Source organism: Pleurodeles waltl, chromosome 8, assembly GCF_031143425.1.
Source record: "Pleurodeles waltl isolate 20211129_DDA chromosome 8, aPleWal1.hap1.20221129, whole genome shotgun sequence".
NCBI lineage: Eukaryota > Metazoa > Chordata > Amphibia > Caudata > Salamandridae > Pleurodeles > Pleurodeles waltl.
The window spans coordinates 824,372,611-824,397,796 of NC_090447.1; the positions used below are offsets into that span (position 1 = coordinate 824,372,611).

Sequence of the window (25,186 nt, forward strand, 5' to 3'; positions counted from 1 at the left end):
GCATGGTGGATTGATTATTATAAATATTTAAAAACATATTTTTGAATAAACTTTTTGATTGTGTGTTGTTGCTCATAATATGATAAATGAAAATGTGTAAAATAACTATTTTACCTAAACTATTTGCAAAACTTGTTGAAAATTTAAGCAATGAGATTTATGGCAACATTTAGTACATAATAAAAGAAAAAAGAAAAAATGAATATTTTTTATTATTCTTAATTTTAACATACACAATTTGTTTATCTCATAATATAACCTATGATACACATATATATTTATTAAATTGATAAGTCCTGAAACAATCATTTGTGGTTAATTTAAAATATGAAGGTAATATTTTTATTTAAACTGCCACTTTACAATACTTTTTTTAGATGAAAATCCTGTAATTATTAAAAAAAATCCGTTATTCTCAATCGACCCTACTATGTTTCAAAATCATTTGAAAGTAAATGTCCTCGTTAATATTTTTTGATTGTTTATTGAACCGTATTGATGCAACAACAGGTGTGTAATATAGGATGACTTAAATAACACACATAAAGCACATAATTTTTTCCTTACAATTTATTCCAAGTCTCAATTTCTAAATTAAAAATGTATGCTCTATTACCCTTCTTGCTTTTAGCCCTGAAATGTTTCTATTTTCAGCCAAACATTTTGGATTTACCATTAGTATCATTAAGAATGCCAGCACAACAGAGAATTCTTAAACCTTTGACTTTTGTGGCCCTCAACAAAATCCACTGATGCATGCCATTGAAGGAAATTCTCAGATCTGACCCTCAAAACCATATTCAAAAACAAACACAATAACACATATTCATCAAACAAATGCACAAATTATGGAATACTTTACTTAATCCACAAACAAATAAATGTATAAGATCAAATTTTAATGGGAAAACTGGAGCATTTCAAAATGTGGTTTGATTTTATAAATGCAAAGTGATATGCTGAATACTATCATGTCTCTGTCTTTTTTTGTCCAAATCCATACCTTGGTTTTGTCATTGCATAGCAGTGCTACTTCAATTGAGGTCACCAGTCATTCATACTAGATTATGATTGCTCTATTTGGGCTGGTGTGATGAATCAAGCTTTAGCTTCCAGTATTTTAAATCTTTGAATTTGTAGTTATTATGTATGTATACTTTAATAATTTTCTAATAATATTTTATTTCATTGCCAGTCGTGGACCCCCTGAATAGGCATCATGGACCCCCAGGGGTTCGGAGGCCCCTGATTAAAAACCATTGCTCTAGAGCATAGCCTTGCTACTTAAAAATAAATTGGAGGTACTTTTTAATTATATATTTTTTAAAATTAAAAACTGTAAAGCATTAATACTTTCTTAAAATTTTTTGTAACAAGTACATCAATTACATTAGTTAGCAGGTCCAACAAAATAAATTATAAAACAAATTACATTTTCCATTATTACCAAACATTACATTTTAAAACAGCTATAGCATTGCAGTATTACCTTAAAGAAATATAAAAAAAATTGAAATAATTTTTACAACAATTACAAGTAAAAGCGAATGTTCTGATAGGACATTCTCAAATGATGATGCCTGAAATGTAATAATCATGAGAACTTCTTGGAAATTTATGTACAATCCAATGCAATAAGAACATGCTGGAATTGTGCAATCTGGTAAAATCTTTGCTTCACTTGTATTTGTTATTGTACAGTTTGTGGAATATGCACATTTCATGAACTTAATTTTCAGAATGGCAATGAGGACAGTTGTTAGGAGCAATGAGAGGGCACTCTAGGAAATCGCAGTCACTCAGACACATGTAATCTGAAACGATTCAGATCGCAGACACGGATTACAATCAAGAGATTCACATACAATGGTATGACATGTGGGGAAATAGGTTGTTGGTTGACTGGGGTGTGAACCCTGATCAAGAAACAGCTAATCCTTGTAGGGTGGACCACAAAAAGTCACTAAATTAACCTGTGCTTAGCCCTGGGTAGCTTGGCACAAAAAGCAATTAGGCTGAACTTAGAGTCAATGTATAAAGTATGTGTGCATTACACAAACTGTTTTAAAGAAAAAACACAATCCAAAGAAATCCCATGCCCATTCAGAAAAAAGTAAATTTTAATAAAATATTTGACACCAAAGCAACAAAAATACAATAAATAGGACCAGAGTTATACATTTTAAAAATGTTAATGAAACTGGTGCCAAAAAGCACAAAGTTCAAACTATAGATATCTGGTCACACTAAACTAGGTCTAATTCACAAGTTCAGGCTGACCACAATGGAGTGTAGGTTGGCTGCAGTGACCACATTAGTCCAGCAGAAAGTTTTACCTTCTCAAATCACCACCAAGAGTCCCACTCATGGTGAGGTGGGCCACGATGAGCATGGAGAGCATCACAGGAGGCTGCTGGAATAGCGTGAAGAGCAGGCTAGGCATTGCAAATGGTTGTTGTTATAGCTTTGTGTTGGTAATTCCTGCAAGCAGTCAATAATGCAGCGAGAAGTGGCGGCTGACTGAGCTTTATGTTCAGTGGCAGTGCTGGCGGTGATATCTGGGTGCAAATGGGTCTGTGTAAGGTCACAAAGAGCCCTGAAACTTACATATATAGCTTTCTGAAGCCACACTAAGGGTCCAGGACGTGGGGCACCACTTGCAGGTCAGGAATTCACTTCTGCTAGGTCCAGGTGCTGGTCTAGGATATTGATGAGCCTTTTATGTCCCTGAGGCTCAGACAAGGAGGCCAGAAGACTAGCCCTTAGAGTCACTGTTGTAGCCCTGGGTTCAAGATGAAGTCACAGGCCTACCTTTCCTCACCCAGGCAAGATGACAGCAGAGCAGCAGCTCAGCAAAACGTCAGTCCAACAGGGCAGCAGTCCAGTAGAGTAGCAGTCCTTTCAGCAGCACAACAGTTCTTCCTGGCAGAGTCCACAGGTCCAGAAGTGTACTGAAGAGTTGGTCTCTGAGGTCCCCTTTTTGCTTCTAGTGCTCTCCTTCTGAAGGTGAAAGAAGCTTCTAGATAGTGGCTTTGATGGGGATGGAATTTCCTAACTCCCATAACCTGGCTCCAAACTGGCTACAGCAACAATGTAGAGATGTTAGATCCTTTGTGTGAGGACAGAGAACTCCCTATTGAAGTGAAAGTGGGGCTGTGCTCAGCTCTGCCCTCTCATCCTGCCAGCAGATGACCCATCCAGGCACATCCAGTCCCTCTATTGCGTGACTGCCTGGGAGGAACTCACAAAGTCTTACTGTAGGTTACACCCAGTCAAGTGATCCAAGAGAGGTTTCAGGCATGAAAAGGCTAAGGGAAGATAAATGTCAACTTTCTAAAAGTGGCCTTTTCAAAATTGTAATTGAAAGCCCAACTTGCCATTAAATATGGGTTTTCATTACAATTCCAAAGCCACCAAAGATGAAATAGTTACCTGTTCCCAATCTGAAATTGGAGCTTATTTAATGTAGTAAGGAATATTAAAAGTTATCCTATGGAAGAGGCAAACCTCGTAATAGTCAAAATTAAATTTTGGATATTTTCACTACCAGGACATGCAAAACTTAAAAGTACACGTACCCTGCCCTATGGGCTTCCTAGGGTCTACAGTAATTTTTCAGTTGAGTCTGAAGCAGTTGATGAAATCCTCTTCCCTCCAATCAGTCAATCAATAAGACTTTTTGTAAATACATTCTCTAATTTATTTCTCTTTGTTGCATGTTCCGTTTTTGAAGTGACAGAGTGTTGCACAACATTTCAATGTTCATAACTGCAGATCAATATTCAATGGATACAGTGATACCATTTTACATACTGATGTGTTTGCACTGAATTTTGCTTCGTCTTTGACCATACATTATTTTCCACGCAATTCAACATTTGTGTTACACTGCATGAATCTGGGTGAAAATAGTAAATTGTATTGCATAGGTTTTGTGTTGGATATCCATTGTTTCACACTCTGTGCAAACATTAAAATAGATTTCATGCATCACAGAACATTGCAGATTTTACACAATGAAAGGGCTAAAAAAAAATAAGCCTATCCTATATTCTGTTACTTTGTAAATACAACTTTGACCACTGCAAATAATCTGTGCAGTATAAAAGCAATATAAATCCCTAATAGATCTGACTCTTAAAATTCTAACTTTAGTCTAACAAACAGTATGTAAAGTGCATATATCGGGGTATGTCAGATTAACTTTTTAACTCCAGTCCTGCAAACATTACAGAAAGTACATACATGGTGGCGTTCAGATTTACTACTCTAATTCCAGTCCAACAAACATTAAGAAAGTGCATAAATGAGGGGGGGCTTTACTATTATAACACCAGTTTGACAAACATTGGGAAAGTACATACATTAGGGGACAGAGGGGGGCTGATATTTACTATTCTAACTCCAGCCCAACAAACACTCGGAAATTGCATATACAAGGGGAGATCAGATTTGCTATTCTAATATTCTAACAACAATCCCAGAAAATTACAAACATATGGCAGGTCAGATTTACTATGCTAATATCCCTCCAACAAACATTGGGGAAAGAGCATACATCTGGGCTGCATATTTAGTACACTCAAGTAGTATGATTCCTGCTTAAAATTATTTGAATATCATTTTTTTAAATCATAAAAGGATTTTGTATGAAAAATACTGTTTTAAAAATGTATAAATTAATAACATATTTAATAAAAATATCTGAAACAATTCTTACAATAAACACTATACCTTAACTCCCAAATAAAGCAAATCAATTTCAACAACCTTTGTATACCACTAAACACATTTACAAAACAAAACTAATTGTTCAAATTTTAAGAAAAATGAATAAATGTAATAATAAAATACATCCTAAACAATCACCCAAAGACTACTGCACAACCCTTTCAAATATATATGTTCAAATCAGGTAAAATAATAATTATCATTTGAAAGATTATTTACAAATACTGTTTATCAATTGCCAATCTACAAATGAACTTTGATCTATTAGTTTTTCAATAATTAAAAAAGTATGCATACACTTTTCAAGCTTAATATTTAATCCATACCTCAACAAACTACAACACAATTATGCAATAAAATAACATCTTAAACATTTTAAAAGTTCACATATCAATCAGTTATGACTGATGTAGAATGTTAAATGCTATCCATTCAATACCCCAAAAAACTCACAATTTGAACATACAGTTTAGTGCATAAGTTAAAAAATTAACCCAAAAAATTAAAAAGATGAAACAATGATCACTCCGAAGCCCCAAAAAATGCAACAATACCAAAAAAACTATAATACATGTTTGTTAAAAAAATCGAATTAATTTCACTTTAGCACAAATGATAACATAAATTCAGAATACAAGTTCAAGTTTTACATGTAATTTTTATTGCTTAGTTAATTAAAACCATTACATACAAATAAAGGGCCTCATCATGATTGTGGCGGTTTTCAGACAGCCACACTTGCGGTGGCGGTCAGGACTACTGGTGTTAAGGCAGTTGGACCGCCACATTAAAACCCTGGTGGCCAGACCACCAGGAAACCGGTAGGTCTGCCAGGACCTTTGATCCTGGAGGCCTGGCGGTGGCGGAGATCATAATCCACCAGGGCACGCTGCATGAAGCACTGTCCTGTGGATTAGGACCTTGTTCTCCACCAGCCTCTTAATGGCAGTTACACCACCATGAAAAGGCTCATGGAGAACAGGTACAGGGGGCTGCAGGGGGGCCCCTGCATTGTTCATGCACTTGGCATGGGCAGTGCAGGGGTCCCCCTGCCCAGCACCATCGCAATGCATTTGCAGACAGTAAATATTGCTCGGGGGCTAGTACACCCTGCTGGCTACCAGCCAGAGACAATGCTGTAGTCTGTTTCCCACTAGGCCAGCGGGCAGAAACTGAGGTTTACACCCGCCTACCTAGTGAGAAACTCATAATTACACCAGCGGGGAGGTCACCACGAACCACGTATGTTGCTTTCCCATGTGTCCTGAACACCTAGTTCTTCTAAAGCCTTGCATAAATATTCACCCCAGGAATTTGCTTGTTTGTCCTTTAATTGCGCCTCTATTTTCCGCAAGCATCAATTATTCAGGGACCCACTCTCAGTGACTGGAGTTTGCTGCACAACTTAATAACGATGCTCAGTCTTTGCTGCTTTTGATTTTTGAGCCCAAACTTAAGCCATACTTATGCTGGGGAGTTTGATTTCAGCAAGGTGAAGACTGCTTTATAAACATTTGTTTGCAGCTGGTTTCGAAAGTCAGCTTCCTTACCGTGCATAATTTCCAGGCCACAAGCCGCTGTTGTGATGAGGTGAACTTTCATTACCTTCAGCAGATGGCTGTGTGAGGGACAGTTCAGTTCTTTTTCAAGAGTTTAAATGCAAATGTTAAAGAGTGAGCTTTTGCTTGTAATGTGGCTAGATATTTCTTAAAAGAGAGCCCAATGTGAATGCACAAATACTTGTAATCAAGTACAGCCTCTAACTGCATGCCACTTATATTCCAGGAGAATGACATATACTTGCAGTCCATTAAATACACTACTTTTAATTTCTCTAAATTCAACTCCAGTCCTTGCTGTTTAATATGAGTGACTAGCATATTGATTGATCTCTGCAGGCCAATTGGTGTCTGGCTCAGTACCTCTATATGTTCTACGTACTGTAGGCACACTGTCTTGTCTGTCTCAAGTAGTTATTTAGGTCGGCCAAGTATAAATTAAACAAACACCGTACGAGAACACATCCCTGTTTCAGGCCGTGTGCCATGTAAATTGTTGAAGTAACCCTGCTACTGTCTCCTAATTTGACCTTTGCAATAAGTTGTTGTCAAGAGCCATAATTACATTTAACATTTTCCCCTGTTTTTCCTAGTCACCAGAGTGGATTACAGGGTACATGGTCGAAGTCTGATTTGACATCTATAAAACATGCAAATAGACGTGTTCTACTCCTTTTGTCCTTTTTGGTCCTTATGGTAAGTGCCAGTAGGCTTGTTGTTGTTCCCATACCCGGCCTAAAGACCGTCTGGGTGTTAGGAATGAGGTGTTTCCTATTACCCCAAGCTTGCAGATCTTGTAGAATGCAGGATGCGTACAGTTTAGCTTCCATGTCGATCAATGCTATTAACCTATAATTGCTTGGTGATGAAAGACTGCCTTTTTTTATAGATCAGATGGAATATGTTCCCCTTCCTTGATGGAGGAATAACATGCCTCTTGTAGATCTGATTAAAAAAGGGGAGTTACGTAATTGGCCCAAAAACCATGTCATACATGAAAAGAACATTGGGTAGTCTGTTCGGGCCTGCTGCTCCTTCTGACTTCAGTTTCTTTATGATTGCCCCTAGTCACTTTGGGTCGGTAAGCTTAGTAGGCTTCTACTGTCCAATGTTCCTGGGCTCCATGCCTGAACATAGACCTCCTTGTGGTACTTCCATAGTGCTCCCACTGGGCTCTAGGGACAACGTTTTCTGGTTCCTTTGACTTATGTTCTTACCAAAATTAGCAGGCTGGGCATACATTTCTTGAATATGTACTATCCAGGGTTCCTCTGAAATCTGCGCATTTTGTTGTTGAGCCTGCCCCTTTACCAACTTATTTATCTTACCCCAGAAATCTTTTCCACTTGGATGTATACCATACCAGAGGAGCTTAGTCCAAATTTCCTAGAAGTATTGCATATTGGCCTTCCAGCGTTCTTTATGGTATGATGACCTTATGGTATTCAGTTGCGATGTATCCATTTTTTCACACTCTTTGCTTCTGAGACTAATCATCTTGTTTCTGTAACTATTTGTTTCTTCATTTCCCGCAGCCCTTTGGTGAACCAGTGTTGACTTCTCTCACCCTGTAGCAGTTTTTACTTCGAAAATCAGCGATACACTGTTCCAATCATATAAAACAGAAAATATTGATACCCAAGACTTTATGCATTGCCCAGCCTTCTCTTCTAGACAGGATCTATGTCTAGTAACGCAACATAGTCTGCTATCTTCATTGATTTCTATGGACCACTCTGTCCCACAGCTACTTTACAGATATTCATTGCCGCATTCATCTCGTTTGGTTTACCATACTTCCTGTGACGATACTAATTATGAATCTATGATTACTATATTTGAGACCCCTATGACAAAACACATATGAGTTACTTGATTGGAAACTTTCCCTTTCCCTTAACTGATTCTGTTGTTTCGTATTCCCCCTTGTTTAGACGTTGTTTAGCGCTGGACTATTGGTCCGTGTAATCCTAGGATGCACGCCTTCAATTTTAGGACGGTAAGCTTGTATTCACAAGCACTTGCATGTATGTTGTTCACGAAGTAATACTTACACTGCACATCACGGTCACCCTTTCTTTCCTATGATATGTGTAAAGCTATGACTCGCCCCTACTGTGGTATAACCTGTGTACTTCTCTTTTGCAGGGCTCGAGTTAGAATTATTTATTCCATATTTATGTAAGTGATTATTACACCTCCCTACTAATTGCTGGTTGAGAGACACTTGTATTAACTTCTTGATAAATATATGTGGCCCTTATTATTCAGGAGATACATATAGTCACATAAGGTCCTGATGAAGCATCACTGGATCCGTTTGGACCACCAGGATGCGAAACATGTTGACCCATGAGGTGGTAGTCTTTGGAGAATTGCCAGACTCCTCTCATTGATATGTTCTACATTACAAGAGTGATTGATCTTAACTTCTTTATTCACTCTTTTGATTCTAATTTTTAACCTTGGCCCTGACCGTTCATTGGGTCCAATAAAATCTACAGTCCCAGTGGCAGTTTTGAGAGTCAATTTTAACTACTTACCTGTTTTTGATCTCCGTTGATTCTTTAGTCACCTTTGGGGTCACGGCACCACCACATATTAAGATCTCCGGCAAAGAGCCCCCCCATCAGGGGTGGTGCCCGTCAGACATTGCAGCGCCAGTCTGACGAGGAGCAGCGCCTATGATGAAGCATGACACCCCATGGGTGTGTGAGGCCCCTTGCTCCTAGAATTTAGGACCCCGGTCACTATATATTTTCTGTTTTATATGATTGGAACAGTGTATCGCTGATTTTCAATGTTCACTTAAGGAGGATATACACTGGACCATAATTCCTCCTGATCCCTCCCTTATTCTCAGTATATTAGTACAGCAGCTTAGCTGTGGGATTAACATTACCTCTCAAAACACCCCCAATATGGATAATTTTCAAGGGTTGAGTTTTGATGACGATATAGTATCTACTATTTTACAGACTCCTTCTATTTTGGGAAATGATGGCGCTGGACCCTCGGGTCCATCTAAAGAAGAGTGGGACAAGTTGTCTGCACTCAAAAGAGACTTGATTAAAACCGTCTTACACGGCACCATTATGACCGAATACCTGAGGGCAAATATAGCCCCTAATGGTCTACTCGTCTCAAATATGCCCAGGATTTTTCTGCAAGATTTAGCCTTCAGAAAAGACTGGGCCCAAGTAGCATGGAAATGCACCAGAGACTGGTTGGTTCTCATTATCAACACTTCCAAACGTTTGGCTGATTCCATCACGGTTCAGATTACACTCATGGAAGGTGCTCTTAAAACCACAGTTTCATTGGCCGCTTTCAAGAACCGATTAGCAGAAATCAACTCTGAACTTAATGATAATAGGGAGTTCTTAACACAACAGAAAATCACGAAACTACAAAAAGACATCACGAGATTTAACCGTGAAAAAGTCTACCCCTACATCACTGATGACTTCACTACTGAGACACTTTCCTCCTCTTCTGATGAATCCTCCACATCAAGAAAACAACCACGGAAATATAGCAATAGTTCCTCATCCGACTGGTGGAATACTGATGATGATGGGACCCATCAATTTTATCACTACCCCCAATATCACCCCGGACACTCCCACTATCCCCCTGGACAACCCTTAGCATGGCAACAACCATTTCCCTTCTATCAACCACGCCCCATGCTCCCATATATGCCTTTTTTAGGCCGCGGCCGTGGCAGGGGAAGAGGCAGAAGGAGAGGAAGAGGCAGAAGGGTACACTGGGCACAGGACGAACCACAAATGGTGACACGCAGTCAAGGGAAGAACCCACCAAATCGGATCTAGTGATCAATTTATCATCCCGATCACTTTCCCCCATTGAACTACAAGTCTTGAATAAAGGACTGGGCTTTGTCCCTACTCCCAGAGAAGACCCGTTCCGCCTCCACTGTGAAATGTCTCATCTCTTTAGGAAGATTAGACTGCAATTCTTCTTTGAGGACCGCCCCCATATTGACCAACCCACTGACACAGGCCTTCGAAAATCATCCACTTTCATGCCCCCAACCTTCTCTATGCCCCACGAAGTGCTAGCATTTGAAAAAGCAGTACTAAATGATTTATCTGCTTTACAACCCAAACAGAGTTTTTCCAACATCTCCAATGCTGAGAGAGATGCCTTAAAAACTCTATCTACAGACATGAGTGTTGTCATCAAACCTGCGGATAAAGGGGGAGCCACGGTGATAATGAATTCATCTGATTACAGACAAGAATGCTTACGTCTATTGGGGGATTCGACCTACTACACACAGACCAACATAGATCCAACGAAGAGGTTACAAACCGAAATACGAGGTATGATTGAGGAAGCCTTAACGAACACTTGGATCTCACGCAATGAGGCCGTTTTTCTGGACACTACAAGCCCGCGTATCCCCTACTTCTACTGCCTCCCCAAAATACACAAGGGCAAAATACCTCCCCCGGGACGTCCAATTGTCTCGGGGATAGGGTCCATCCTTGAACCCCTCTCCACTTTTTGTGACAAATTTTTACAACCGATTGTCCAGACATCCACCACCTATTTGAAGGACACCAAAGATGTCCTCAACTTGATTTCACCTATCAATTCAACTACTGAAGTTCATGCTCTCATCACTCTTGATGTTGAAGCCTTGTATACAAATATTCCACAAGAGGCCACTTTGGAAGTTGTTGAAACTGCTCTTCACTCAGTCAGCCAGACACTCACTTCCCCTGTACATTTCATCATGCACTGTGCATCTCTAGCCCTGAAAGAAAATTTCTTCCAGTTCGAGGATCTTCTCTTTCTTCAGACTCGTGGCACATCGATGGGTAGCACCTTCGCACCAAGCCTTGCTTGTCTATACATGTCTGACTATGAATCAAAGTTTATACTCCCTGACACCAACCCCTTTCATACCAACATTAAACTTTGGCGTAGATATATCGATGACATTTTGATCGTGTGGCAAGGTGCCCTCTCTGGAGTACAAGCTTTTACTACCTGGGTTAATACATTGAACCCTTTTTTGAAATTTACATCTTCTGTCTCGGATACAGAGATACCCTTCCTGGATCTCATGATCTGCATTGAACATGGCAAATTACACACTCATACTTACCATAAAACCACAGACCGTAATAGTCTCCTTATGTATGAGAGTCACCATCCTAAGGCACTAAGAGATAACCTTCCGTATGGTCAGTTTCTCCGACTCCGACGGAACTGTAGTACCACCCGTATGTTCTCCTCCCAAGCTGATGATTTGACCACTAGACTGAGTAATCGCCACTATCCAGAGAAGGTGGTCAGGACAGCCTACAAACGGGCCAAGTCCTGTAACAGAGACAATTTACTATCTACTAATTCAAAGGACCCAGACCCTAAACTCACGTGTGTGTCGACCTTTACTCCTCTTTCCAAAACTATCAAAAAAATTGTGAATAAGAGATGGTCTATTCTCTGTAGTGGTGGGGCTCAGATTCAAAAACCTCTATTTGCCTTTAAACGCACCACTAATGTAAAGGATTTAGTCGTCCATACTAGACCCCGCCCTACTGTATCCCCCCCCTATTCACAAACACTATGGGGTATACCACCAGTAGCTGGGCATTTCCCTTGCGGTACGTGCAATACATGCACCCTTACTAAACGATTAAAAACCATCGAATTTGACTCCATAGGCCCGTGGCATCTACTGAGACACACGAATTGCAACACAAAAAATTGTGTTTACATGATTACTTGTCCCTGCAATTTACAATATATAGGTATGACCACACGAGCAGTGAAACTTAGAATTAACGAACATCGCAGCAACATCAGATGTGGCCGTGCCACGACTAAACTGGCTTTACACTTCCTTGACAAAAGACATAGCCCTAACGACATGTGGTGGGTCGTGCTACAAATTGACTCATGCAACACACCTAACTCTCTTTTTGAGTTAGAACAACGATGGGTGTTTAAATTACGCACCCATGTGAATGGCTTGAATGATGAGATCCCTTGGAATTTTCTTTCTAAATGATTTTCCACTATACCTTTAGATTTTTACAGGTATTACTGATAATTCCCCTTGAGTTGGTTTATTTTGCAATTTTTCTCTTCCCTTTATTTTTTGCAGTTTTTTTCAATGATTATTTACCTAGCATGAGTAGGTGATTTAGATTTAACAATCAATAATTTTGATTTTGTGGCATCCATTATCTCTTCAGAAATCCATTTTTTACCTAGAGGCCATATGCAGACGGTTACCTTTCTCTCCCTATTTTTCATCTTTTTTAGAGTCCTATTTTGAGCATCTGATACTAACTAATGTTTAGTTAGATGTCCAAAATCCCCTCACCATATTTAGAAAGAGGTGCAATGCATGCTGTCAGGATACTTCAATTTGATTTCCTCAGAAGCAGAAGATAACTCCTCAGTCCCGACCCGAGCTACTCACAACGAATATTAATCCTTCGTGCTGAGTACCCCGGAGGGGGAAAGGGGAATGGGATGGTAGAGAGACTGCCACAGAGATGATGAACGCCAGTACTCAGTCTGCCTCTTCACATCTAAGATTGGATACAGCACCTGCAAGAGTCACAGTCGCAATTACTAGGGACATACAACATCAGTTTTTTCACTTTCTACTCTCAACACTTAATTCTCTTTAATTCTATTATTTCTTCACTCACCCTGAGTTCTCTGTAGCCTTGCTTCTCTATAAATGATAGCTCTTCTTAAAAAAACTGCTTATTACTGATTCTGGAAGAACTTCTCAACCTTTGTTAGAGATTGGTTTTATGTTGCTATATATATATATATAGTTGGTGATAATGCGTTCTTCAAATCAGCTGATGTTATTTAATTTCTCCTGTCTTATTGTGACTTCTGTCAATACTTGTATTTGTAAATACTTGTTTATTAAAGTTCGTTTCTCCTTTCTTACTTCGACATTTGTTGATAACTTGTATTTGTAAATGCTTGTTTAATACAGTTAGTTTCTCCTTCCTTACTTCGACATCTGTCGATAACTTTTAGTTGTAAATGCTTGTTTATTTAAGTTTGTTTCTCTTTTAAACTCTATTTTGGTTTATTACCATTGAATTTGTAAGTGCTTATTTGTTAACAGTTCGGTTCTCCTTTAAACTTGGCCTTCGTTTATAACCTTGACATTTGTAGATACTTGCTCTTTTAAAGTTCGTTTTTTCATTGACTTTAATATCTTAAACAAGAACCTTGTAAACATAAGGTTAATTCATACATTAAGTCTGTAACCTTGCCGACTTCCACGGGAACGGTCTACTATCAAACTCTTTGAATAAACCTTGACAATATTTATCCGTTTTCTGTAATATAATCTTCAAATGTAATATTACCTCACAGGAGTTTCTGTTCTGAAGCGCGCTCTCTCTCCACACAGCTGATTCCTGTCAGACCTCAGTTGAAGTGCAAGGCTTCCTGCTGCAGAGCTCGTAACCTAGCAACCAACCAATTGCAAGACTAGAACTGTAACTAACCTTCAGGACTCACAGCGGCCACCTTAGATCTTCTCTTCTTGATTCTTCCTTTGAAATAAGCACAAGATTACTCTGCAAACCTTCTTCCAGTTTGGGCTTTGCTGTCTCCACTGAGGATATCTCTTTGCTTTTCTCATGCACTTCTTTGATTTGACTTGGCAAGTTTGTGTGGTCATGACAGTACTCCCCCTCAAGGAACAGTTCTCCAATTTAGGTTTGCTTGGGTAGGTTCTATGAAAGTTTCTCACTAATCTTGAAGCATGTACATACTCGTGCGGCTCCCAGGATCGTTCCTCTGGACCATAACCTTTCCAATCAATTAGATAATAAAGCTGGCCATTACGGATTTTTGAATCTAAGAATTGATTGACCTCATACTCTTCTGCAGAGCAAATCTGGATAGGAATTGGAGGGGAGTTTTGATGTAAATTTGGAGGACTTTTCTTTAACAAGGAGACATGGAAAGCAGGATGTATCTTTAGATGAGCTGGCAACTGCAATTTAACTGCCACTGGATTGATCATCTTGTCAACTTTGAATGGGCCTATAAATCGTGGCTGAAATTTGCGATTTCCTTTGAGTCGTAAATGACGAGTGGATAACCAAACTTTGTCTCCTTTCGAATAAATGGGGCTCTCTCTTCTTTTTCTATCAGCCTAAGTCTTATATGAGTCTTTTGCTTGAATTATGTTTTTTCTAGCCCTAACTAACGTGGTCTGCAAATCCCTCACCATTTCTTCTACTGCAGGCACTGAATCATCTTCTTTACCCAACATTACATTAGTATGTCTACCATGGTTCAGATAAAAGGGGGTGAACCCAGTGGTGGAATGAACAGCATTATTGTAAGCAAATTCAGCTGCCCACATCAACTCGGGCCATTCCTTCTCTTTATCGAATAAATTGAGTCTTAAATACTGTTCTAACTCTCGATTCACTCTCTCTGTTTGCCCATCGGTTTCAGGATGGTAACTGGTAGAGTAACAAGAATCAATTCCTAATCTTTTACTAAAGGCCTTCCAAAAGCGAGAAACAAATTGGGACCCCCTCTCTGAAACTAGAATTTTTGGGATACTATGTGTTGTGTAAACAACTGTGCAACCTGTGGGGCCCGAGGGATTTCTTTCAAAGGAATGAAATGCGCCATTTTAGTGAAAGTGTCTACAAAAACTAGGATAGTGTTAAAACTTTGGCTACTAGGGAGGTCCACTATAAGATCCATAGTAACAGTATGCCAGGCATGGGGTGCAGTGGGCAAAGGTCTTAACAGACCTTGTGAAGCTGTTCTATTTGATTTCCCTCTTTGACATTTGTCACAAGTTGACACATAGGGGGTTATTACAACTTTGGAGGAGGTGTTAATCCGTCCTAAAAGTGACGGTAAAGTGACGGATATACCACCAGCCGTATTACGAGTCCATTATATCCTATGGAACTCGTAATACGGCTGGTGGTATATCCGTCACTTTACCGTCACTTTTGGGACGGATTAACACCTCCTCCAAAGTTGTAATAACCCCCATATTGTCTTATCTGAGTTTTCATTTTTGGCCACCAAAATTTTCGTTGTATTAGATTTTGAGTCTTTTGAATTCCTTTGTGTCCAGCCAATTGATCGTCATGATAAGCCTGAAGAATTTTTTCTTGCAGCTCCACAGTCGGAACATACAGTGCACCTTTAAAGTATGGCAAACCTTTTTTGATTTCTCTTCCTTGGCCTTCTTTGGACCACTTCAGCATTCCTTCGAATGTTAAGTTTTCTTGAATTTCTTTGGTTAAATTTTCATGCAATATGGAAGATATGAACTTCTCTTGTGGAATAAATAATTCTTTTTCTGGAGGCTCTTTAACTGCACCAGTATCAGTTCGAGATAGAGCATCTGCCTTCCCATTTACTTTTCCTGGTCTGAAAGTGATAACAAAATCAAAGTCTGCAAAATATAGGGACCAACGCAGTTGTCTAGCTGTTAGAGTTCGAGCTGATTTTAAAAACTGTAAATTTCGGTGGTCCGTGTAAACGGTCACTTTATGCTTAGCTCCCAAAATGTAATGCCTTCACTCACGAAAAGTTTCTTTGACTGCCAATAGCTCCTTATCCGCAATTGAATAATTTATCTCTGGTGGTGTTAATTTTCGAGAGAAATAGGCCACTGGATGTAATTGACCTGTATCTTTATGACGCTGGGAAAGGATACCTCCTATGGCAACATCTGAAGCATCTGCCTCCACATAATATGGCTCATCTGGATTGGGGTGGAGCAAGATTGGAGCTGAGACAAAGGAATTCTTAAAAAAATTAAAAGCGTTTTCAGCTTCTTTTGTCCACTCAAATTTCACTCCTTTCTTCAACAATCGAGTAATGGGTGTAACTGTTTGAGAAAAATTGGATATGACTCTTCGATAAAAATTAGCAAACCCCAAGAAACTCTGGATCTCTTTGACATTGCAAGGAGAAGGCCAATGTTGCACTGTCTTTATCTTGGCAGGATCCATACTAACTCCTTTTGATGACAAAATGAATCCTAAGAACTCAACTCGTTCCACATGAAATGCACACTTCTCCAATTTTACATAGAGATGGTTTTCTTGCAACCTTGTGAGGATGGATCGAACATGGGAAATGTGCTCCTGTAGATTGTCGAAAAGATTAAAATGTCATCTATATAAACCACGGCAATCCAGTCGAGGAATTCTCGTAATATATCATTAACGAAATGCTGGAAGGCAGCGGGAGCATTGCATAACCCATAAGACATCACTTGATATTCAAATAATCTGTATCAAGTCCAAAAAGCGGTTTTCCATTCATCCCCTGAAGCCACTCGAATCAAATGATATGCTCCTCGCAGGTCCAATTTGGTGTAGATTCTAGCATTCTTTACTTGATCTAATAAAACTGACACTAAAGACAGTGGGTATAGATTCTTGATGGTAACCTGATTGAGGGCTCGATAATCAATGCAAGTTCGAAGACTCCCATCCTTCTTTGGTATGAAAAATAGTGGGGATGACACTGGAGATTCAGAAGGACGAATAAAACCATTAGCAAGATATTGATCCAAATACTCCTTTAAATGTTGATTCTCTGCTTCGGTCAATGCGTATATTCTGCTAGATGGCAATATCGCACCTGGCTCCAGTTCAATTTTGCACTCGTAGGGTCGATGTGGTGGCAATTTCTCAGCCTCCTTTTCATCAAAAAACGGCGACTAAATCCTCATATTCTTTTGGGATTTCTGCTGTCTTTAGTGCATAGATCACTGAAGAGTGTGATGATAAACAGGCCGCTTGGGACTTGGTGGACACTTCCACTCCATCATGAAAGCAATTCTCTTTGCAGTAAGAGGAATTCATCTTGATCGTTCTTTTGCTCCAATCAAGTTGTGGATTATGTTCTGTAAGCCAGGGCAGACCCAAAATGAGTTGAAATTGTGGAGCATCTATCAAATTAAAGCTTATCTGCTCCTGATGTCCACCAAAACCTTGCATCTGAATTGGTTCGGTCTCATGGGAAATGGGTCCTGAAGAAAGATTGGTTCCATCCACAGCTCTTCCTACTTCCAAAGTAGATTTCTTGATAAATCGAATACCCATTTTACGAGCGTATTTGATATCACAGAAGTTGCCCGTAGCTCCAGAGTCTATCATAACTGAGATCCCTTGAATTTCCTTCTCAAGGGTCTTAACTGATACTGTTTGTACCAAATGTGGCGCTGCGGTTTGTAAGGTATTCGCCACTCGTTGATCTAAAGGAGTTGTCTTGGGTTCTGCTTTCATCAGGGCAACTCCCTCTACTGATGAAGCTGGCCTTTTCCCGACTGAAGAGCTTTGGATTTCTTGGGACAGTTTTTAACAAAATGCCCAGATGCACCGCAATATAAACATAGTTGATTCACTCTTCTTTTCTCTTTTTCTTCCTTAGATAAAGGACCTCGGATGGAACCAATTTGCATTGGTTCTTATATCGTTATCCCTTCTCCGGCTCTCGTATGATCATTTCTAACACAATCAATTCTCAGGGGAAATGGTTGATACTCTCTTCTCTTTTCTGCTCTTCGTTCAGTTAACCGGTGGTCAATCTGTAACACAAGATCAATTAACTCCGAAATTTCGGTGGGTCTATTTGGAACTTGTGCTAAGGCATCTTTCAATTCATCTCTCAGTCCACGATAAAATATGGCGGCTCTTTTTGACTCCGGCCAGGCAGTCTCTACAATGAGTTTATTGAAAAGAGCCAGATAGGCTACTAGATCTTTATTACCTTGCCTGATTTCCAGTAGTTCATTATCAGTGGCTTGAGCTGCAGTTCGCCGATCAAATATTCTTAAGAACTCGTCCTTGAAATTTTGGAAATTATATAAAACAGGATAATTTCTGGAAATTATTGGCATGGACCATGCGGCCGCATCTCCTCTCAGATAAGACAATATAAATGCCACTTTGGACTGGTCTTCGGAAAAAATGACTGGTCTACATAAAAAATGCAATGAGCATTGGGTCAGAAAAATCTGCGCCTTATTTGGATCCCCACTGAAGCGCTCGGGTTGAGCCAAAGGAATAATAGGGGAAACTGCATGAATTACTTGAGTGGATATACCTGCAGACTGTGAAGGGCTAGGGATTTGTGAAAACACAGATTCATTTGATTTAGCGGTGTTCCCTAATTCATTTATTCGCTGTTTTATTTGGACTGTTTCTTCTATGGTGTTATTTAATTGTTTCTGTAACCCTTCCAAAACGGTGGCTAATGCTTTTATATCAATTCCTTCTGCCATTCTGCTCAGGAGGAAATCTGTTTTTTTCCCTAAAATTAGGGTGATGGCACTTCAATCTGTCAGGATACTTCAATTCGATTTCCTCAGAAGCAGAAGATAACTCCTCAGTCCCGACCCGAGCTACTCACAATGAATATTAATCCTTCGTGCTGAGTACCCCGGAGGGGGAAAGGGGAATGGGATGGTAGAGAGACTGCCACAGAGATGATGAACGCCAGTACTCAGTCTGCCTCTTCACATCTAAGATTGGATACAGCACCTGCAAGAGTCACAGTCGCAATTACTAGGGACATACAACATCAGTTTTTTCACTTTCTACTCTCAACACTTAATTCTCTTTAATTCTATTATTTCTTCACTTACCCTGAGTTCTCTGTAGCCTTGCTTCTCTCTATAAATGATAGCTCTTCTTAAAAAAAATGCTTATTACTGATTCTGGAAGAACTTCTCAACCTTTGTTAGAGATTGGTTTTATGTTGCTATATATATATAGTTGGTGATAATGCGTTCTTCAAATCAGCTGATGTTATTTAATTTCTCCTGTCTTATTGTGACTTCTGTCAATACTTGTATTTGTAAATGCTTGTTTATTAAAGTTCGTTTCTCCTTTTTTACTTCGACATTTGTTGATAACTTGTATTTGTAAATGCTTGTTTAATACAGTTAGTTTCTCCTTCCTTACTTCGACATCTGTCGATAACTTGTAGTTGTAAATGCTTGTTTATTTAAGTTTGTTTCTCTTTTAAACTCTATTTTGGTTTATTACCATTGAATTTGTAAATGCTTATTTGTTAACAGTTCGGTTCTCCTTTAAACTTGGCCTTCGTTTATAACCTTGACATTTGTAGATACTTGCTCTTTTAAAGTTCGTTTTTTCTTTGACTTTAATATCTTAAACAAGAACCTTGTAAACATAAGGTTAATTCATACATTAACTCTGTGACCTTGCCGACTTCCACGGGAACGGTCTACTATCAAACTCTTCGAATAAACCTTGACAATATTTATCCGTTTTCTGTAATATAATCTTCAAATGTAATTTTACCTCACAGGAGTTTCTGTTCTGAAGCGCGCTCTCTCTCCATACAGCTGATTCCTGTCAGACCTCAGTTGAAGTGCAAGGCTTCCAGCTGGAGAGCTCGTAACCTAGCAACCAACCGATTGCAAGACTAGAACTGTAACTAACCTTCAGGACTCACAGCAGCCATCTTGGATCTTCTCTTCTTGATTCTTCCTTTGAAATAAGCGCAAGATTACTCTGCAAACCTTCTTTCAGTTTGGGCTTTGCTGTCTCCACTGAGGATATCTCTTTGCTTTTCTCATGCACTTCTTTGATTTGACTTGGCAAGTTTGTGTGGTCATGACACATGCACTGCGCCACTTTGTACCCGTTTGCGCCACAATATGCCTGCTCCAGATTTCCTTGCGTCATTCTTTTTAGCACTTTGAACATCTTCTCTGAGAAGGCGTTAAAAAGGGGCACACCATTGTTTACAATGGGACCCTATGTACTCTGCAGGAGTAGTGCCAACATTTTGGCTTGGCTCTTACAAAGTACATCAATAGCATCATAAAAAAAAGACACAATTGCCCCCTACCCTGCGCCATGGTAGGCCGTATTTTAAATATGGTGCACACATGGTGGCGGTGGGGGGATGTTTAAAAAAGATTTTAAAAGAACCGTTTCAAATTCAAGTATTGCATATAAAAGCTGAAACATACATTACATTTGTAGAATGTTAAACAGTTATGTGATCTCCTTGTCATTGTCCTCAACTGGAGGATTCAGTGTGCAAGGGCTCCAAATCTCTAACCCCTTTCTTTTGTGACACTGATCCCTTCCACCTGGATGAAATGTAAATATGGGCAATTACAATAGCAAAAAATAAATTTCATCATCTACTTCCCCAGAGTTACCAATATTCTCACAATTATCATATCCAAGCAGTCTCAATTTTGTGGAGCTAGTAGGTTCTCTAATTGCTCAAACACGTAAGTCTTAAAATCTGCTCCCAAAAAGCATTTAATATTGGGCATCCTACAAACACATACAGCATATTGGCTCCGTCTCTCAAACATCTTGATCAGCAGTCTTTATGATGATATCCCCATTTGTAAAAGACATATTAATACAATTAACCTGGCTTAAATTCAGTCCTTCAGTATTTATTCCCAAAATGCTACTCCATTTCACTGCTTGGATATCTAAGGGCCTGATTATGAGGCTGGTGGTCATGAAACCACCAGCCTCGCGGTGACGTTCTGACTGCCTCACTCCAGGTGGCCTGACCACCACATTACAACACAGGCAAGTGAGACCAACTGAAGACTGCCGTTTCGCCAAGAACATGGTTACCGACGGGCTGACGGCGGTCGGAGTCGTGGTCAGCCTTGGCGGTGCTGAGTTCAGCACTGCTGCCCTGATCACGAGTCCAGTTTCCACCAGCCTTTTCATTGTGGGGGACTCTGGGGACTCCTCCATGAAAAGGCTGGCAGAAACACGGTGCAGCGGGCCCCTGGCATGAGCAGTGCAGGGGCCCTTCTGCCCAGCACCCTCTGAATGTGCATTGTATACTTTGCAGACAGTGCGCATTCCAAGTGTGCTGTTCTGCTACAGTATTGGCATCAGCTTCCTTTAGGAAGCCCAGACCAATACGGTAGCAATGTTCCCGCTGGTCAGCCCGGCGGGAACATCGTAGTACAATGTTCCGGCCAGTCAGCCTTGCGGGAACATTGTAATACTATGGAGGGACTATAATGGCAGGATCCTCCCTGCGGTTTTGGCAGTCCCGCGGTGGGACCGCCAAAATCATAATGACCCCCTCAATCTTCTGTATCACAATGCAGGAATATTTTTTGAGTTGTTAATCTTTTTGCTGCCATATATGTACATAAGAATTGGAAATTGACTTTTATTCATGTTAAGATGTTTTAAATCAATTTTCTGTATAATATTTCTAAATTGAAGATGTTTAAAAAAAAATCTCTCTCTGTACCCTTATTTATTCTGTAAGTGTGAAAATGAGTGAATAGTATTTCTCTCACAGATTTATCCAAGCTACTTAACACCTGCTTTTTCCCATATACATGCATAACTATCACGAAAAATTGGGGGTAAAACCTGTGCTACCCACAATGGAGTTTAGAAGTGAAATGGTGCAATATTAAGGTCCACATTATGAGTGTGGCAGTCTTCAGACCGCCACACTCGTGGTGGTAGTCAGGACCGCCAGGGAACTGACATCACTGTCAGGAACCATGATGCCGGAGTCCTGGCAGTGGCAGAGATTGTAATTTGCCAGGCCAGCACTGCATGCAGTGCTGCCCTGCGGATTACGACTGTGTTTTCTGCCATGAAAAGGCTGTCGGAGAACAGGTGCAGGGTGCTACAGAGGGGCCCCTGCACTGCCCATGCACTTGGTATGGGCAGTACAGGGCCCCTCTGCCCAGCACCGTGGCAATGTTCACTGTCTGCTTTGCAGACAGTGAACATTGCGAGGGTTCGCATTGCCACCGGCTTCATTACGAGCTGATGACAATGCTGTAGCCTGTTTCTGGCTAGGCTAGTGGACGGAAACTGAAATATTCGCCCGCCAACCTAGTGGGAAGCTCTTAATAACTCTGGCAGGATGGTCTCCACAAAGGCGGCGGCCACCCTATCGTGAGTTTGGCAGATGGGCTTTCCTGTCCGCCAAACTCTTAATGAGGCCCTAATTGTTTTACATCATGTCTTCCATTGATTAATTGTGTTTCTGACCACTTTAAAATGAACATTTTGGATGTAGCTTGCCTCTGCAAAACCAATCAAGTAATTCTTAGCAATATTCCCTAAGCTTAGTTTGTAAATTTAAGTTTTCTTCCTCAGTTGATGAATATTCATAGTGTTTCTAATTATTAATGTTTGGGAATGATAAAAGGTGTGTGATATGTAATGGCTGTCTATATTCCCATATGAAACTTAGGGAGATTGAATTAATTTGTGTGAACCATTTGGTATGTAAATCAAGAGGTAGTGAAAGAAAAAGATTATGGCCCAGATTATGACTTCGGTGGATGGAAAAGCCCGTACGCCAAAGTTCCGATGAGAAGGTTGCTGACAGTGTGGCAGCCTCTCTGACGGGGTCATTACGAATTTCCCACTGGGTCAGTGGGCAGAAACTCAGTTTCCACCTGCTGGCCCAGCAGGAAACAACCTACATCATTGGCTCCAGCTCGTAATGGAGCCAACGGCAATGCTGTAGTGCGTAGGGTGCCCCAGCACCCGTTGCAATTTTCAGTGTCTGTAAAGCAGACAATGAACATTGCAACAGGGCTGGCCAGGGGGGCTCCTGCACTGCCCATGAGAAGTCCATAGGCAGTGCAGGCCTGCACCCCATCTCCACCAGCCTTTTTATGGCGGAGCTACCACCATGAAACCACTGGCAGAGAAGGGGGGGGTCATAATCCCAGGACAGCGCTGCCCTGGTGGATTAGGACCACCAGCAATGCCAAGCCGATGTGTAGTTGAAATCTGGTGCTGCTGGCGCTTCCACCATGACGCTACTGCTGCGGTCATAATATGGCGCTCGGACCACCGCATTGGCGGCAGTCCAACTGCCACTGCGACCCTGGCGGTCATTAGAATGAAGCTCACAGTGTATTTAGGTAAAATAACCATTTTACAATGTTACACCTTTCAATTAAAGAGAGATGGAAACTCTTCCACTTTTTCAAACTATTTTTTAATTTGGAAAAGCAAGTGCTCATAATACAATATTGTGATCCTATCCACATCCACTGGCAATGAAACACCCAAATACACAGCATTTTTTACTATAAGATTCTTGTGGAGTGGAGTGGATATTAATGAACATCTGTGTTCTATTTTTATTCATATGGTACCTCAATTAAACACCATAATTAATAGTATCCTCTTCACTGGCTCTCACTGCAGTTTGTGGGGAAGTCAACATGATAGCAATGTCCTTGTCATACGCTAAAACATTTTGTAAATGCCCACTGCACCACACTGCAGGAATATGCTGTTTTTTTAAAGGGATCTAAATACATGGTAAACAGCAGAAGCAAACTCAAGCACTCCTGCCAGTCCTGTGTGTTGCTACAATATTTTTCAATGACTCCCCCATAATTGAAATGTTGCAAACACATTTTTATATAATACTTTGATTGAATTATTAAATTGTAACCCAGAACAAATGACCTCCATAATCTTCCATAGATATATCCAAGAACTGAGATCAAATGTGTTTTCTGCATCTAACACAATCACTGCTAATGGTGTTTATTTAATGTCCACAATATCAATTAGAGCTATTGCTCCAGGGCTATGAACTGTTGTATTCTCACTATCAACCCCTATTGCCAGGGTGCCATCACCTTGGGAATGACTCTACTATACTGCTGAGCCTTTTTTTTTAAATACGTTTTGGAATCTCTGTTGATTGATGATATGTGTCCAGATGATCCAGGAATAGTCAGGCCTCTATCCTTTTGTGGAATGACTATACTATTTGCTTCGCTCCACGACCCTTTTGGACTTCTTACATTATATAAAACATTACATTTACATACATTTGAGAAGGAAACTAGGACCGGGCATAATTTTAATTACACTGGAGTAATTTCACTAAGTCTGTGTTAGTTTTCCATGCAGTGTTACAGAGGATTACACAATGAGTATTGCTCACCTAATTATGAGTAATTTGGGGGATGAAATCCTACCACAAAGCACATTTTGCACATTCTACTGCAATTTCTTTACAGCAAAATGAATCCTTATGTCCATTTTACATGCAGGGGTGCACTTTGTATGAAGCAAATAGTGCTGAATGCTGAGAGTATGTTGGGGTAAAATCCAAAAGCACATTTAGCAGTATTTTTTAGTGCAAAATGAATTGTCATACTCATTTTGGATGCGAGGGGGCATTTTGCATTACAAAAAAGAGCTAAATGCCAGGTGTAAATTGGGGGAAGAATTACATCCTCAGAGAACATTTAGCAAGCATGAACGGATCTTTGCACCTGCTATTCATGATCTATTGAATTTAGCACTATTTCTTGGTGCCAAATACATTCTTGTGGCCATTTCTGAACATGAGGATGCGTTTTTATGCTAAGAAATAGCAATAAACACAGAATTACTCTTCTTGAGTAATTAAGCATAATCTTGCTGAATGCTCAGATAATTCCACATGAATATGCTACACTGAATGATACGAGTTATGCCCACTCCTAAAGCAAACCAGATAAAATTCTAAAGGTATACCTTCTGGGTCTACCACCTTTCAAGAATGAAGATTGCCAGTTGCAGCCCATCTAACAATATTTACTTAACAACGCCATCTTTCTCATCTGATGCCACACCAGGATCAATAGATGACCATCAACTTTATCGTGACTGTGTGGTATATCTTCAGTAAACATTTCTTGCTAAAATAAATACTTGCACAGTATTTATTTTAGCAAGAATTTAGTACAGTGGCATCCATATTTTTTTCAGACTCCCTCCTTCGTCAGTATGGCAATTACATTATTTCAATGTGCCCTTTGGCTAATTTTTGATGCCATTACTTTAATAATTTACTGATTTAGGGGC

The 25,186-nt window shown here is 40.0% G+C and overlaps 1 protein-coding gene across 4 annotated transcripts in view; it reads left to right on the plus strand.

Moving 5' to 3' along the window:
- The window catches only part of LOC138250333 (acetylserotonin O-methyltransferase-like), a 480,756-nt gene that overhangs the window by 56,088 nt on the left and 399,482 nt on the right, over window positions 1–25,186 (plus strand). For 3 of the 4 annotated variants that reach the window (XM_069205104.1, XM_069205106.1, XM_069205107.1), the window contains exon 2: window positions 6,884–6,986. The exons of the other annotated variant lie outside the window; for it this stretch is intronic. In XM_069205104.1, coding sequence (XP_069061205.1) covers window positions 6,884–6,986 — 103 coding nt within the window. The remainder of the gene's footprint in view (window positions 1–6,883; window positions 6,987–25,186) is intronic. 4 annotated transcript variants of the gene reach the window in all.